The sequence below is a fragment of the Vicugna pacos genome, chromosome 15, assembly GCF_048564905.1.
Source record: "Vicugna pacos chromosome 15, VicPac4, whole genome shotgun sequence".
Lineage (NCBI taxonomy): Eukaryota > Metazoa > Chordata > Mammalia > Artiodactyla > Camelidae > Vicugna > Vicugna pacos.
In genome coordinates this window covers 26045585-26058882 of record NC_133001.1, presented here as the reverse complement: position 1 = coordinate 26058882, position 13298 = coordinate 26045585, and the positions used below count along the sequence as shown (strand labels likewise).

The 13298-nt window shown below is 37.7% G+C and overlaps 1 protein-coding gene across 3 annotated transcripts in view; it reads left to right on the top strand.

The window, feature by feature from the left end:
• PPP1R21 (protein phosphatase 1 regulatory subunit 21) overlaps nt 1–12986 on the top strand; it is a 57990-nt gene extending 45004 nt beyond the window's left edge. For 2 of the 3 annotated variants that reach the window (XM_006211254.3, XM_072937761.1), the window contains 5 exons: nt 4717–4749; nt 6472–6588; nt 8740–8838; nt 9852–9980; nt 12318–12986. In XM_006211254.3, the coding sequence (XP_006211316.1) occupies nt 4717–4749; nt 6472–6588; nt 8740–8838; nt 9852–9980; nt 12318–12347 (408 nt within the window). In that variant the 3' untranslated portion in view covers nt 12348–12986. Of the gene's footprint in view, nt 1–4716; nt 4750–6471; nt 6589–8739; nt 8839–9851; nt 9981–12087; nt 12181–12317 lie in introns of all 3 variants that reach the window. The other variant, XR_012059047.1, reaches the window with a different exon arrangement.
• Nucleotides 12987–13298: the final 312 nt, after the last annotated feature.

Genomic DNA, 13298 nt, shown 5'->3' with positions numbered 1-13298 from the left:
ACTGGCAAGTTATCTTGCAGCTTTATATTTCTTGCCTTATATTTAGCTGCATTGATTTCGAAGGTGAAGAAACATCTTTATTGGACTTACAGAATTCAAAGTTACATTAAGAAAAGTTTTCTGATTAGAATGTTCTCTACTCACTGTAAAAAACAAACAAACAAACAAAAAAAACCAAAATGAGAAATCAGGAAGGGAAGGGAAAAAACCCTCAAAATTGGAAGGATCTCACTAGGTGTATTTTTGTAAGCATTTGAGGAGCCTGAGGAGAGCCATGGTACTTCATGAAGGCCCTGTCCTAAGGCGTGTATTAGCCCTGTAGCTCACTGATACTGTTGAAGAGCAAGTCACAGTCATTCTCACATCTACCTTGTGTCTGATCCAGAGCATACCTGATAGTAAACACACAAATGAGCTTTTATATTCAGGATGTATACAGACCTCACTGTACCTTAACAGTGTCAGTAACCTGAATTAGTGTTAGTTTTCCTAGGTGTGATAATGATATTATGAATATTCAGGAGAATATCTTAATTTTTTGGAGATAAATGCCAGAGTACCTAGGTTAAGGTATCATAATGTCTGCAACTTTGAGATTGTTCAGAAAATATATACACACAACAGATAAATAAAGCAAATACAGCAAGTCATTTATTATCATATGTGGATGATGGATACACAGATGTTCATTATAATTTTTTCCCCAACTTTTTTGTGTGTTTGAACATTTTCATAATAAAATGTAGGGGAGGAAAGAGAGTTAAAATTTTTAGAAAAGGGAAAAACAAAGCAAACTTCTCAGAGCTGTGACTTGAATGGCCACCATGCTCACTGGATGATCCTGTGTGACCCCCAGTGGCAAGTCTGAGTCCCGGCCACAAGTGTTGCACATTGCCTCTGACAGGGAAGGATGACTACCTAGAAGAGCATTTAACAAACAGAGGAGAATTCTGACATCTGCTCAGGTACCCTTTGGGGAAGTGCAGCACTGCCACCGTTCATCCTTGGACTTCCTTCAGAGCCTGCTCACTGATTAGGTTGGACTGTTCTCCACTGGGTTTGATTTCTTCATTATCTCATCGTCTCTTCCTGCTGCCCTGCCTCTGCTTCTTCCTTTTTCTCTCACTTGCACTAGCAGTGGTTGGTTGCTGGCCAGGGACTAACTGTGGGACCAGACCAGAGAGGGCATTGATGACAATGACAGTAATTGCAATGGTCATGTGCCAGGCATGGTCCTAAGGACTTTTCAGTGTGTCAACTCAGTCAGTCCTCACACAGATCCTGTGGGATTGTAGGTACTATCACATTTTCATTTTATAGATGAGGAAACGTAGGGACAGAGAGGTAGAATAACTCACCTAAAGTCACGTACTTGATAAGTGATGGAACTAGGATTCAGACCCAGGACATCTAGGTCCACCCTCTGTCCTTTTAACCAACATAGTCTTGTGCTCTGACAGATGTCAAAAAACAAATCAACTGACAGACTTACTTGTTTACAGCTTGCCTTTCTGAAGTACTGAAAGTTGGTAACACTAGTGTATTTGAGTCATTAATCTCAGTTGCTGAATGTTGAGGACTGTCTTTTTATTTGAATATTTTCAGTGTAGAGCACTATTCTTCCATACGTAAGTGAGAAAGATTCCAGGGACATGGGAAACCTTTAGTAATGAGTGACGATGACTTTATTTGGATTTGGTGAGTTTGGAAGTTGCTATTACTTTAAGTAGTCTGTCTGGTTAGCATGTGCTACATAGCCTTGATTTCTGCTATTTCTGTCTGCATCTCTTAAGGATCTCTTTCCTCCTACCCTCATAAGATGCTAGCAGAGTAATTTTCCTAGAGTATATTTTTGATGAGGCACTCTCTTGCTTCAAGACTTCAGTGGCTCCCTACTATCTATATTATATAATCCACTCATTAGTTTGACATTCAAGGTCTGTGAACACCTACTCCAAGCTACCTTTTTTCTACATTTCCTTGTACAAACCCAAACTGAGCTCAGTTTCCAGATAATTTTTTTTTTTTTGCATTTTTGCTTCCCTGTCTTTGTTCAAGCTGTTATCTTTTGTCTGGATGTCTATCCATCACTCCCATCACCTGCATACTCAAATACTTTTGCCTTCTAACTCCTCTCTCCTTCTCTTTGTCTTATTGAATTCAAAACTCTTACTATCATTTAAGGTACCATTGAGGTGCCACATTTTCCATGAATACTAGTTTGGGGCATTGTCTTTAATGGTCAGGATCAGAGAACCAGGACATGGTTGGCCCCCTTTCATGTTTCACAGTGTAAAAAGGCGCCTGGAGGATTCAGGGAGTTCATCACAGAAGGGGTAACATTGGTGCGTTTCATAAGTGAACAGGAGCCCTAGGCAGAAAAAGAGTATATTTCAGGCTGAGAGAATGGTCTCCCCACATAACTCTCCTTCCCTTCTGCACGTGGCAGGTTCCTGCCAAAAATAACCTGGAGACAATAGAGATGAAAAAAGGTGGCGTTTTCTGCCTTCTCTGATGTTTTTCTTTTCAGCCTTTCTTTTTATCGCCTCTTCCCCCAAACCTCCCACCCTGCCCCAAGTGAGCTTAAGTGAGCTAAGTGTGTGGCTCTGTGTGTGTCCTTTCTGTTGTCTTCCTCTTGGGAGTTGGAGTAAGTCTGTGCCCACTTTAAAGTTAATTGTTTAACAGAGGAACTCACCTTGCAAGTCCCCGGAAGATTCCTTTGGTTCAGGCACTTTGGGACTGAAAAAGTTACATCAGATAGAAACTTGTTATTTCTCTCCCTACAGCACTTCCAAAGTTAAACGGCTTATTATTTTTCATTGAAATTCCTCGTACTGTAATTTGAACATTTAGCCACCTGTTATTTATTATAATAAAAGAATAGCTGTAACCTTAAGAAAAAGCAGAGAGAAATACAAGTTTCCACTTTTTTTGCTGAAATTAAAGCATTGCTTAAATTCATAGAATTTGTAAATACATATTTTAAATATAAAAATAATACATGTACATTGTAGATAATTAAAAAATACCGAAGAGTAAAAGAAGAAAAAAATTGATATTTTCCTGAATACCCAACAAACATTAACATTTTTTTTTTACAAAATGTCGTACTTGGTTGACATTATACTATATAAAATTTCAAATCTTTTAGTATAAAAACATACATCCTGTTATTAGGAACTATGTAAACTTAGTTATTGATTCCATAGTACTCTTTAGTTTACTTATGATTGGACATTGTTTATAATTTTTTTTATTATAAATAACATCTCATTTTTATGCGTAAGAGTCTTTATATATCTCAGATGTTTTCTTTGGGATGTATTCTCAGGGTTAGAGTAACTGGGTCAAAAAGCATGAATGTTTGCAAATTCCTTGATCTTTATTGCCAAATTATTTTCTAAAAGGGCTATATTAGTTTATACTCTTACTGGCATATGAGAAAATGTTGAAATGATTAATGTTATAGCTCTTCCTTCCATTTATATTCTTCCATTCCTTTGTGGGACTGTGTGCTGTACCACATTTTCAAACCATATCCCAGGAGTAAAGAGACAGGGTGGCGAGGCAGAACAGATGCATACTTGTGGCTTACTTTGCCAAATGTAGCCATATTTGAATGTATAAAATTAAAATGATGAGTGCGTTACTATAAACAGTTTTTAACTGAAAGACTAATTGCTATTCCTACTTCAATGTGTAGAAAATTACAGCTCTTCTATAAAAAAGGGACTTACGAAAGATCCTTTTACAGCAAAGTGGGCATAACGTTCATATACTGCTCACAGTTCAAAGCAGTACTCTTAAAGGTATTATTTAGAATCTGTGAAAACTATTCATTGGATGTTACCTCTGATTAACAGAATCTATAGAACTGAGTTTCCAATAGTTTCCTTAAATTATTGAGCCCAGGCACATGCCCTTCCTCTTTCAACAGTAACCTGAATTCAGGAACCATGGCTATCTGTTTTTGAATTCTTTTTTTTTTTAAAAACACCTTTATCGTAGTGTATAATTCCTGTACAGTAAACTATACATATTTCAGATATACAATTTAATGAATTTTGATAGAGGTATCCACCTCTGAAACCACCACCACAATCAAGATGTTTTGAATTCTTAATCCACTGAAGCAAGTTTTTAAAAACCTGGTAACACTTTAATGTGTTTATAATTACATTTTCTTTTTCATTAATTTAAGTCTGAAATTAATTCTTATTAGTGTCATAGTAACATATCAAAAATGTATTTCTTCTTTCTCCTTTGACCTTTCAGCCGGAGAGTTTACTATTTGTGTTTTGTGTTTTGAATATTTAGTTATTACGGTCATCATGAAACTGTTTTTACATCTTCTTGGCTGCTGCTTTGGAAGTGAGTGTAGAAATGACAAGAGGAGTTAAGAACTGTTCTTCCTCTCCCTCTTCCCAGACAATTTGTTGGTTTTCAGTGAAAATGGCTAATAGCATTTTGATAGCGGAAATAGTGGTGGTAGTCATTATCCATCACTGCCTCATGGCAGAAATCGAGAGTGTGATTACTTATCCGCAGGTCCAGCTTTTTTGCAGGGACGGAGGATTGATTTGAGGGTGATCTTCTAGAACTCCACTGCTAATGCACTTCAAAACAGTATGAACCGAGAAGAGAAAATATTACAAGTATTTAAACTATTGTGTTGGAAGTGTGAAAGTCTAAAGGTTTTTCTCTCTTGTGTTCTAGATTGGGATTTTAACCAGGACATCTGACAGCGAGGTAATTTGTGCTTAACATCATGTTGTTTGTTAGTAAATATCTGGCCACGTTTGTTGTAAAAGCTGTAAAAGTCAGCTTTGTCCAATTGTGTTCTCTGACGATTCTAGCAAATGTGGATCCATGTTACTTTTCTCTCTGGGTCAGTTTTAACTGTCACCAACAAATTATAGCCTGTTTCTGTAATTGCCTCCTTAAATGACTTGTCTTGGCAGTTTGACAAGGTGGGGCACGAGCCTGGCCACCAGCTCGCTGGCATGTGGCACGAGGCTGAGAACCTCACCCTCCCAGTAGGCAGGATGGGAAGGTAGGGCTTTTCAGGGCCTTGACCGTCAGTGGGCTTGGTAGTTCTTTTCAGCCCCTCAGGTGAGTGAACCCAGATCAGATTTGGCTTGTCAGGTTTACACATTTTAATTTTGAAATAAGATGTAAATTTATAAATAACCATTAAAAGAACACTGAAGTCATTCACCTTACCCCTCAGTATGACAAGCTAGTAAATATAGTTCAAGTAGGTCTGTAAATTCTTTGATTTCCTTATTGGCCTTATACTTAAGGTAATCTTGAACTTCTGCATATATTTAAAACCCATAGTGTGTCACTGCTAGAGTAACTAGTAGAAAACTAGTCTGGGACAAGGACTGTAAATTGTTCATTGTAGGAACAGTTTAATTTGTTAGTATGTTTAGGCCTTTTTATTTTTTTTTATTTTTGGGAGGAGGTAATTAGATTATTTATTTATTTATTTTAATGGGGGTACTGAGGATTGAAACCATGACCTTGTTGACACTAAGCACACACTCTACCAATGAGCTATACCCTCCTCCCTAATTTGTTAGTATGTTTAAAAGCATTGCTATCATAAGATAATTTAGGGGTAAAAACAATGTTCCTTTTTTTCAGGAGTTCCAGTAGATGCTCCCCTTCCCCCTGTTCTCTTCCAGTTAGAGGAGGACATAGTAGTCGAATGGATGGAGATTTTTTTTTCCCCCAATTTTATTATGTAGAATTATTATAGTTTGACTGCACACACACATTATGTTGCATATAAATGCATATATACAGTATACCGCACATTGTTTTAGTCTTCATATATGTACTAATTATTGTTTCTAAGAACAGATTACATCTTTAGCTTTTTAAACTTCCATAGTTATCAAAGGAATAAAGCCAACTACAAAATAAGAATCAACAGAAAGTGGTAATCCAGTCGTAAAAGACAGTCCAATGTGCTTACATATATTCAAGAAATCAAAATAATTAGTTCATTTGTGTCCTTATTATTATTATTTTTTAGATTTTTCATATAAATGATGTCATATGGCATTTTTCTTTCTCTTTCTGGCCCACTTCACTTTGAATGACGGTCTTCAGGTCCATCGAATGGATGGAGATTTTGAAAGTTAGGCTTGTGGCTAGTGAAAACCAGATGGTGGGACATGGCTCCACGTATGGTGGGCCTCCTAATACTTCACTTCTGCTTTGTTGTGTTGAAGCCTCAGCTTCATTGTGAGATAGGCAGGATGCTGAATAAAAGAAATTTGCAATATATATTTACCTGCTCTGTCTGAAGTTTGACAGGTGGAAAAACTATAATTCCCTATCACATTTCAAATGAAAATGTGCAAAATGTCTGGTTTTTTTTGCTAAAGTGATGCTTTTTTTTTTTTTCCTAGAGCTGTTTCATCTCCCTGGCCTTTATTGAATTATGTGTGCTCTATTTAGGTTCCAGATGTGGAATCTCGTGAAGACTTAATTAAAAATCACTACATGGCAAGGATCGTGGAGTTGACGTCTCAGCTGCAGCTGGCTGACAGTAAGTCAGTGCATTTTTATGCTGAGGTGAGTGGAGAGTTAATTAGATTAGATGGTTTTTTCCTAACCCCTTCAGGAATTAGGTCACTGTCCTGGCCTCCTGCTGTTCATCAGAAGAGAGAAGTCAGTGTCTGTGTGTCCACAATATAGATTTAGTTAGAGTTCATTTTGATTGGCCCATATATCAACCAAAAATCTTTATTGCAAGAAATATAACAGATAGCCTTTCTTATGGTTATATAACATGTTTTGGAACATTATTATTATGGATTCCTTGTTTTAGAGAGTTATAAGCAGGTAATGTTCATAGGTCAAGGAATTTTTATTTAAGAAAATTAAAAGCAAAATATGCCTTTTTTTTTTTAATACTCTCCAGTTTCTAAATGATAGCTTGTGGAAACGAGTTTCTATAAATGATAAAATAAAAAATGTAACCTCTTTTAACCTTTAAAAGACATAAAATCTTACTTTTTGTTACATTTTCTTCTTCCCTCACCAAATAATTCATTTTCTTAAGAGAAGTAGAAAAACACTGTGCAAGGTAATAAGATTATACATAGTTCATTGATTAGAAGGGGAGAAAATGAAGGAAGAAATTATATATACCAGAGAAGGAACGAATGATAAGATAGTATAGATGTCATTCAGTATATAAGATATCTACCAGGTCTCTGATTTGAAACTTTTTATTAAAAGATCAGTTATAGATGGCAGATGGAGAATTATGATGCTTCACATTGTTAAGGAAATTGACAAAGAAAAATCAACGCCCTTTATTGGGACCTGACTGTGATTTTCTCCTATACTATAGAGACGGAGAGGTTGATAGGAAGCCAGTTGCTAGGAGTGGAGAGGGGCTTTGCTTCTGTTTTCCTGCTTCCTGCTAAAATAAATGATGTGCCTAGCTAAGTGTTGTTTACAACAGCCATTACATGCCTGTCTGATAAGATGACCAGTAGTGATTCCTGTTGGGCTGTAGAAAATGGAGAGGACGGCACGCTGGATGCCTGACTACAGAGCTGCTGCAGTTCTTGTCATCTGAGTTACTGTCCCAGACCTGACTGTCATCCTCATGAGAACCCAGGCTTTACACAGCTCTCTCCCTCTCTTTCGGGGTCAGTGCTGAGTATAGAGACACATGGTTAATAGAGGGGTGGTTGATTTGGTTGGCTGAACTTGCCTAAAATTCTCTTGTGAGGAATGAAATGAGTAAGGGGGGATAACTGAGGTTGTTTTATTTCTAAGAGATTTGCTTATCTTGGTAAATTCTTTCAGCACAACTGTGATGCAAGAATTTTTAAGTTGTACTAGTTTTTCTGTGTGTAAACAGGAAGTGGTAGCCCTTTGTATGACTTTACTGGAATGGTTAGTCTGAGCATCTGATATTGATACAGCCTTCAAATGTGTCTCAACAGATCCTCTTGTCAGTCTCATGGTTTATCAGAAAATTTAGTGAGCTTATTTTTTTTTAAATGGTTGTACTGGGGATCAAACCCAGGACCTCGTGCATGCTAAATAAGCACATGCTCTACCACTGAGCTGTACCCTCCCCCCTCCAGTGATCCTTTTAATGGCACACCCTCTTTGAATGTAGTACGAAACAGAACTTTTCTTTTTCCTTCTTGATCTCCTCTGTCCTGGACAGCCTAGGTTTGGTAGAGCCTCCAAAGAAAGCAACTGGGATCTTTAAAGCCCAGCATCCACTTTTTTTTTTATCTGTGGAGTAGTGCTGTAAAGCTTTTATTAGTCCTGTGATATGGTCTTAAAACACAAGAAAAATATCTTAGGATTCATATTGCATGGCCATTGATAACTTTTGAAGTAACCATATCCCTTCTCATTGAGTGTGGGTGTAAATGAATCTTGGGTAAATGTTAAAACTTCTTAACGTTTTTTGTAACCTTAGTCATCAGACTAGAGCTAGGAAAAGACACTGATGAATTTGGGTTAGTAGACTTTTTTTTCCTTATTAAAATGATGTGAGTGGGGACCATATCTTTCTTATGTGCACTCCAGCATGTGGTACATGGCCTGTAGATAGTCAACTGATACTTGTGGAGGTGGGGGAGGGAGGAAGTACTTTAGGCTTCGAGGTTTGTTTTCTCATAACCCTTCCTGAAGTAAATTTGGTTTTGGGAAATGCTCTCTGGGATAATGGAATGTTTTCTGACTTAATAGTGCCGAGCACTCTCTAAAAGACTGGCGTTGGCTGAAAAGTCCAAAGAGGCACTGACCGAAGAGATGAAAGTAGCCACTCAGAACATTAGCAGACTTCAGGTGAGTTCATGCTACTAAGCAGTGTTAGTATGTTTTTTCATTGAAAGTTCTTGGACCACAGAGTCAACATTTTCTTTCTAAAGTATTGGCATTTGACCTCTAGACACGCGTTTTTCTAACAATTTTATTCTTAACTCATTTTAAAGTAACATCTCACTTATATCAGGCAAGAAATGGTTGTAGTATTGGTTTCTCGAACTTGTAACTTGTAACTCTTTTATTGTAAATAGCTTTGTAGTCAGCACTTCTCTGAGTAATACTTACTTACCCGTGCTCCTTCCTTTTTCTTCTCCTCCCTGTTAAGCCCTGTCATGGGCTGTGGGCTTGTTCTGTTCTTGTGACTGTGTTCCTTCTCTTCACTCTTTGGTAAAAGTCACGTAAACTGAAAGGTAGGGCTGCAAAATATTCCTCCTTAATCACTGCTTTGTTTTAAAACCTTGTTTCCAGAAAGCCTTTATTAAATATAAACATGATATAAGTGGAGAAGTAACTCATTAACACAGCCACACACACGTCCTCCTAGTCTCAGATTAGTTTATCAGATTAGCTAGGAGCACAGGATTAGATTTTAAAGGGCCAAAGAGAGCCTGGGAGATGAGAAGAGTGGAGGTTGCCTCTTCCAGGGAGGGTCCTGCCCAGAGGGCTATGGGCGGTTGAGATGTGAGGTGGCAGGAATGTGCCAGAGACTGCCTTCCCCACCTCACCAAAGGCTCTGGAAAACCTGAGGGAATTTGGAAAGACCATGTAGCCTTCTGGTTTTTTGGTGACAATTTTATACCTGGCAAAGAAGGAAACTCTTTCATTTTTTGCAAAAAAATTCAGAACGTATTTTGAAGGCCAAGAAAAATTTTTCCCCATGTCTTTTAACTTTGTTCTCTTGTTAAGCCTGTGGCTTAACCTTCATGTTAATTGATCAAATGGGTCTTAATAGATTGCTTTTCCAAATTTTTTTTTTCATAAATTAAAAATGCTTTCGAGTGGTTTTGATTTCTCTTTTTTCCCTCGCCATTCAGGATGAGCTGACAACTACCAAGAGGAGTTACGAGGATCAGTTAAGTATGATGAGTGACCACTTGTGCAGCATGAATGAGACATTATCTAAACAGAGAGAAGAGATTGACACGCTAAAGATGTCCAGTAAGGTAGGGGAGGGGACGGAGGGGTGTCTCTGAAGTATAATATTTCATATTTAATGTATTTAATATAAGGTACTTCATTGCTGTGCTTTTCAAGGGTGAAAGGTTAAGAGATTTAAAGTGTTTATAAATCTCATCAATTGCCCTCTTATTAAAATTAAAAATATTAAAAATTAAGATTTTTTGATTAAGTTATAAGTTGAGAGATGATCTGACCTCTGAAGCCCTACTACTGTGTCCTGTGTTGTTTTTTGTTTTTTGGGGTTTTTTTTTGCATTTTGGGCATTTTTGGTATTTCTGCTACTAGTCTATCAATCAGGAGCACTCTTAGAGGTTTATGACAGGGATTACTCTTCATTGATATGAGTCTAAAATGGTGCTGTTGAAGAGTAACCTCCTTTAGCAAATTTATTCTCATACATATCCAAATAACCTAGGACTATCTTGTCTTTTTAATGCCAAAAGATTCTTAGATTTCATTTCCAGTAAAGCCTCTGCTTGTCCAGGCTGGGGTCAGTAGATATTGGTAGTGTTTTTGTGTTGGAAGTGCATATCCACATACCATGTTTCTTTGTTGTAACATAATGTATATACTCTTAATGTGAAAGGTAGGCTTCCAGAGGCCAGAGAGTTGGTTTCATGCATCATCTCAGGTGCTTAGCTTATTTTTATAACTTAGACAATACTGTACCACCAGCAGCTAGGATTTACAGTCTCCAGCCCGCGCTCTTTGAGATCCGCTGCTGCCACTTGTTGATGGAGCAGGCATTTACTGAGTTCCACTGTGTGCCGGCACTGGGGAGGACATGGAGATGAACAAACCATAGCTTCACTGTAGCACCTGCCAGTGGTGGTGCAGCCAGCTGCTCAGTTGGTGTCTCCTTGGAACGTGTATCGGGTTAATGCACTGGAATCTGTGTGATATAATTGTGTTTCTCAGCGTAGTTTTGTGATATTGATTGGCCTCTGGCTACTTCAGAGAGTGTCTGTGATGCTTTTCTGGGACATCTTGTGATGACTGTAACCAGCCAATGTGGTTCTGATTAGGGTTCTCCAGTCACTTGTGCTTCAGGAAACTTGAGCTTGGAAGTAGAGGGTAGGGTGTTGGTTATCTTGAAGAATGCTGCCTTTAACCCTTTTGGCCTCTGGATATTCTGCCAGGGCAATAGGTGACTCATGAAAGTACATGCATTAGTGTGAGACGTAGGAGAACGCCTGCTTTAGCACATAATAACATTTGAAAAAAAAGTAGCAGTGATTACAGGGAAAGTTTTCAACCTCAGAGTTGCTCAGAAGGCATTTGGTTCTGGATTGAGAAGGATTAATGTTGAGTATAGTAAAGCTTATTGTCCCAAAGGTAATTGTATTGCAGCTACTTTAGAAGTTAGGGGATTTTTAAGCTCTCTCATAACTTTTTAATCTAGTCCTTAGGATATCTGTCATTAATAAAACACTGAGCTAGAGATCCTTCTTCACTTTGTAGTTTCTATTGTTAAGCTTTCTTTGATCATTCTTTGGTCCCTGTATTTTGCTCCCCACCACCTGCCCCCTGTTTATTGGTAATTTAAATTGCTACAGCATCATCTTATGGCTGAGTTGACATGGTCTCCATTGGACACCAAGTAAACATCCTGAAACCATTTGTTTGCTATTATCTTGCTCTTAATGTTTGTATTCTGCAATCATTTCCCACTTACATGAAAAAAAAGTCTTTGTACGTAATAGTTAAATACAGGAATTTAATCAGGATGTTTTCCTAAAAAGTGAACTTCTCCAGAAGAAAAGTTACATAAAACTGGTAAATCCAAATCTCCATGTGTGAGGGAATTGGGAATAAATTAAGACATTTCTTCTCTCTAACTCATTCTCAGCCAGTATCTGAGCTTCCTTTTGACAGATAATCATTGCCATTGGGGTGCTAGTTGGCACCTATTCAAAATTAGTGCCTATTAAGACCTTTTAAAAGGTGTTTAAATAACAGAGAAAGATGATTAAGCTAATTTTTTTCAGCTTTATGAAATCATAAAATACCTTGTCTTTGGAACAAAATGGGTATTTGAGGTTTGTTAAATCTAAGATAGCTTTCTTTTTTTTCTTTATTGTCTGTCTTCAGACTCCAAGGGAATAAGGTCCATGACTGGAGAAAGTGGGGAGAGTTAAAAGTAACAAACTCCTAGTGATTCCTGAGTAAAAGTTAGCGATGCAGGTAATCAGCTGCTCTCCCTCTTGGGAGTGAAAGTTTTCTAAAGTGAAATATGGCTTCCAGACAGCTTGGTCTCTGAACTGTGTAAACGGTTTTTCTAGAAGTTTGCATTCTTACTGTTGATATTTTTCTCTGCACAGGGAAATTCTAAAAAGAACAAGAGTCGATAGTTTACAAATAGCTGGCTGGTGGGCGCTCTCTTTCCAGAGCTGCTACTGCTGTGCGGAGCTGCGGAGCGAGACCACGTCCAGTGCTGGCCGCCTTCAGATGGCTGGAGTGTTGTTGGACCTAGTAAAGTCGTCAGTGTTGTAAATGGCCTTGAAATATTTAAAATATATTTGTAACCAATAAGGCAAATACAGAATTTGTTGTTGACAGTAAAATGGAAAACAATATACATACCATGGATATTGTAGGTTTCCTTACGCTGTTTTTACTGTGCACTTTTTAAAATTAGGTTTTAATTTCAGTATGTAAGAACAACAAATATTTTGTATATTTTCAAGCTCAATTATATGGTAATCAATTTGGTATCTATGGAATAGATCTATGTTTCTGGATAAAATGCTTAAATTGTCAAACTCGTTACTTTTTGCTATAATAGAAAGCAGTCTCGATGCGTTTTGAAGACTTACACATTTTCCCTCTCCTTCTCTCCTTTTCTCTTTTGCTGTTCTGGAGGGAGTGGGCCTTGAAAACTTTAGATCTCGTGGGTTTATTATCATTGTCTTCAACTCTTCAGTACCCTCTCTGTGTTGGAATAATAGCTGAAGGAAAATTGATGTCAATAAATTCGTACTTACATCAAACTTTCAGTCTCTCTATGAAAATCTGATAAAGGAAACTGAAACTTACTAAAGTAGGCTTCTTGAAATTACCAAATCCCAATTGATTTAGATGTAATCTTTTTAATCCCCCAAATTGGAATAATTGTACATTAATCCTTTATTAAGGCTTTGAGTACCTCTCAAGGTACTCGCAACCATACTTCAAGCAAGGACCTTCAGCCCTTTCAGGCTCCCCTTGGTTTATTTCATAAACCTTGTGTCATTTCAGTGTACCTTTCAGTGGTGTCTCTCCCTGAGAGCTCACCACCAGCTTCCCTCAGTGCTCAGCACAAA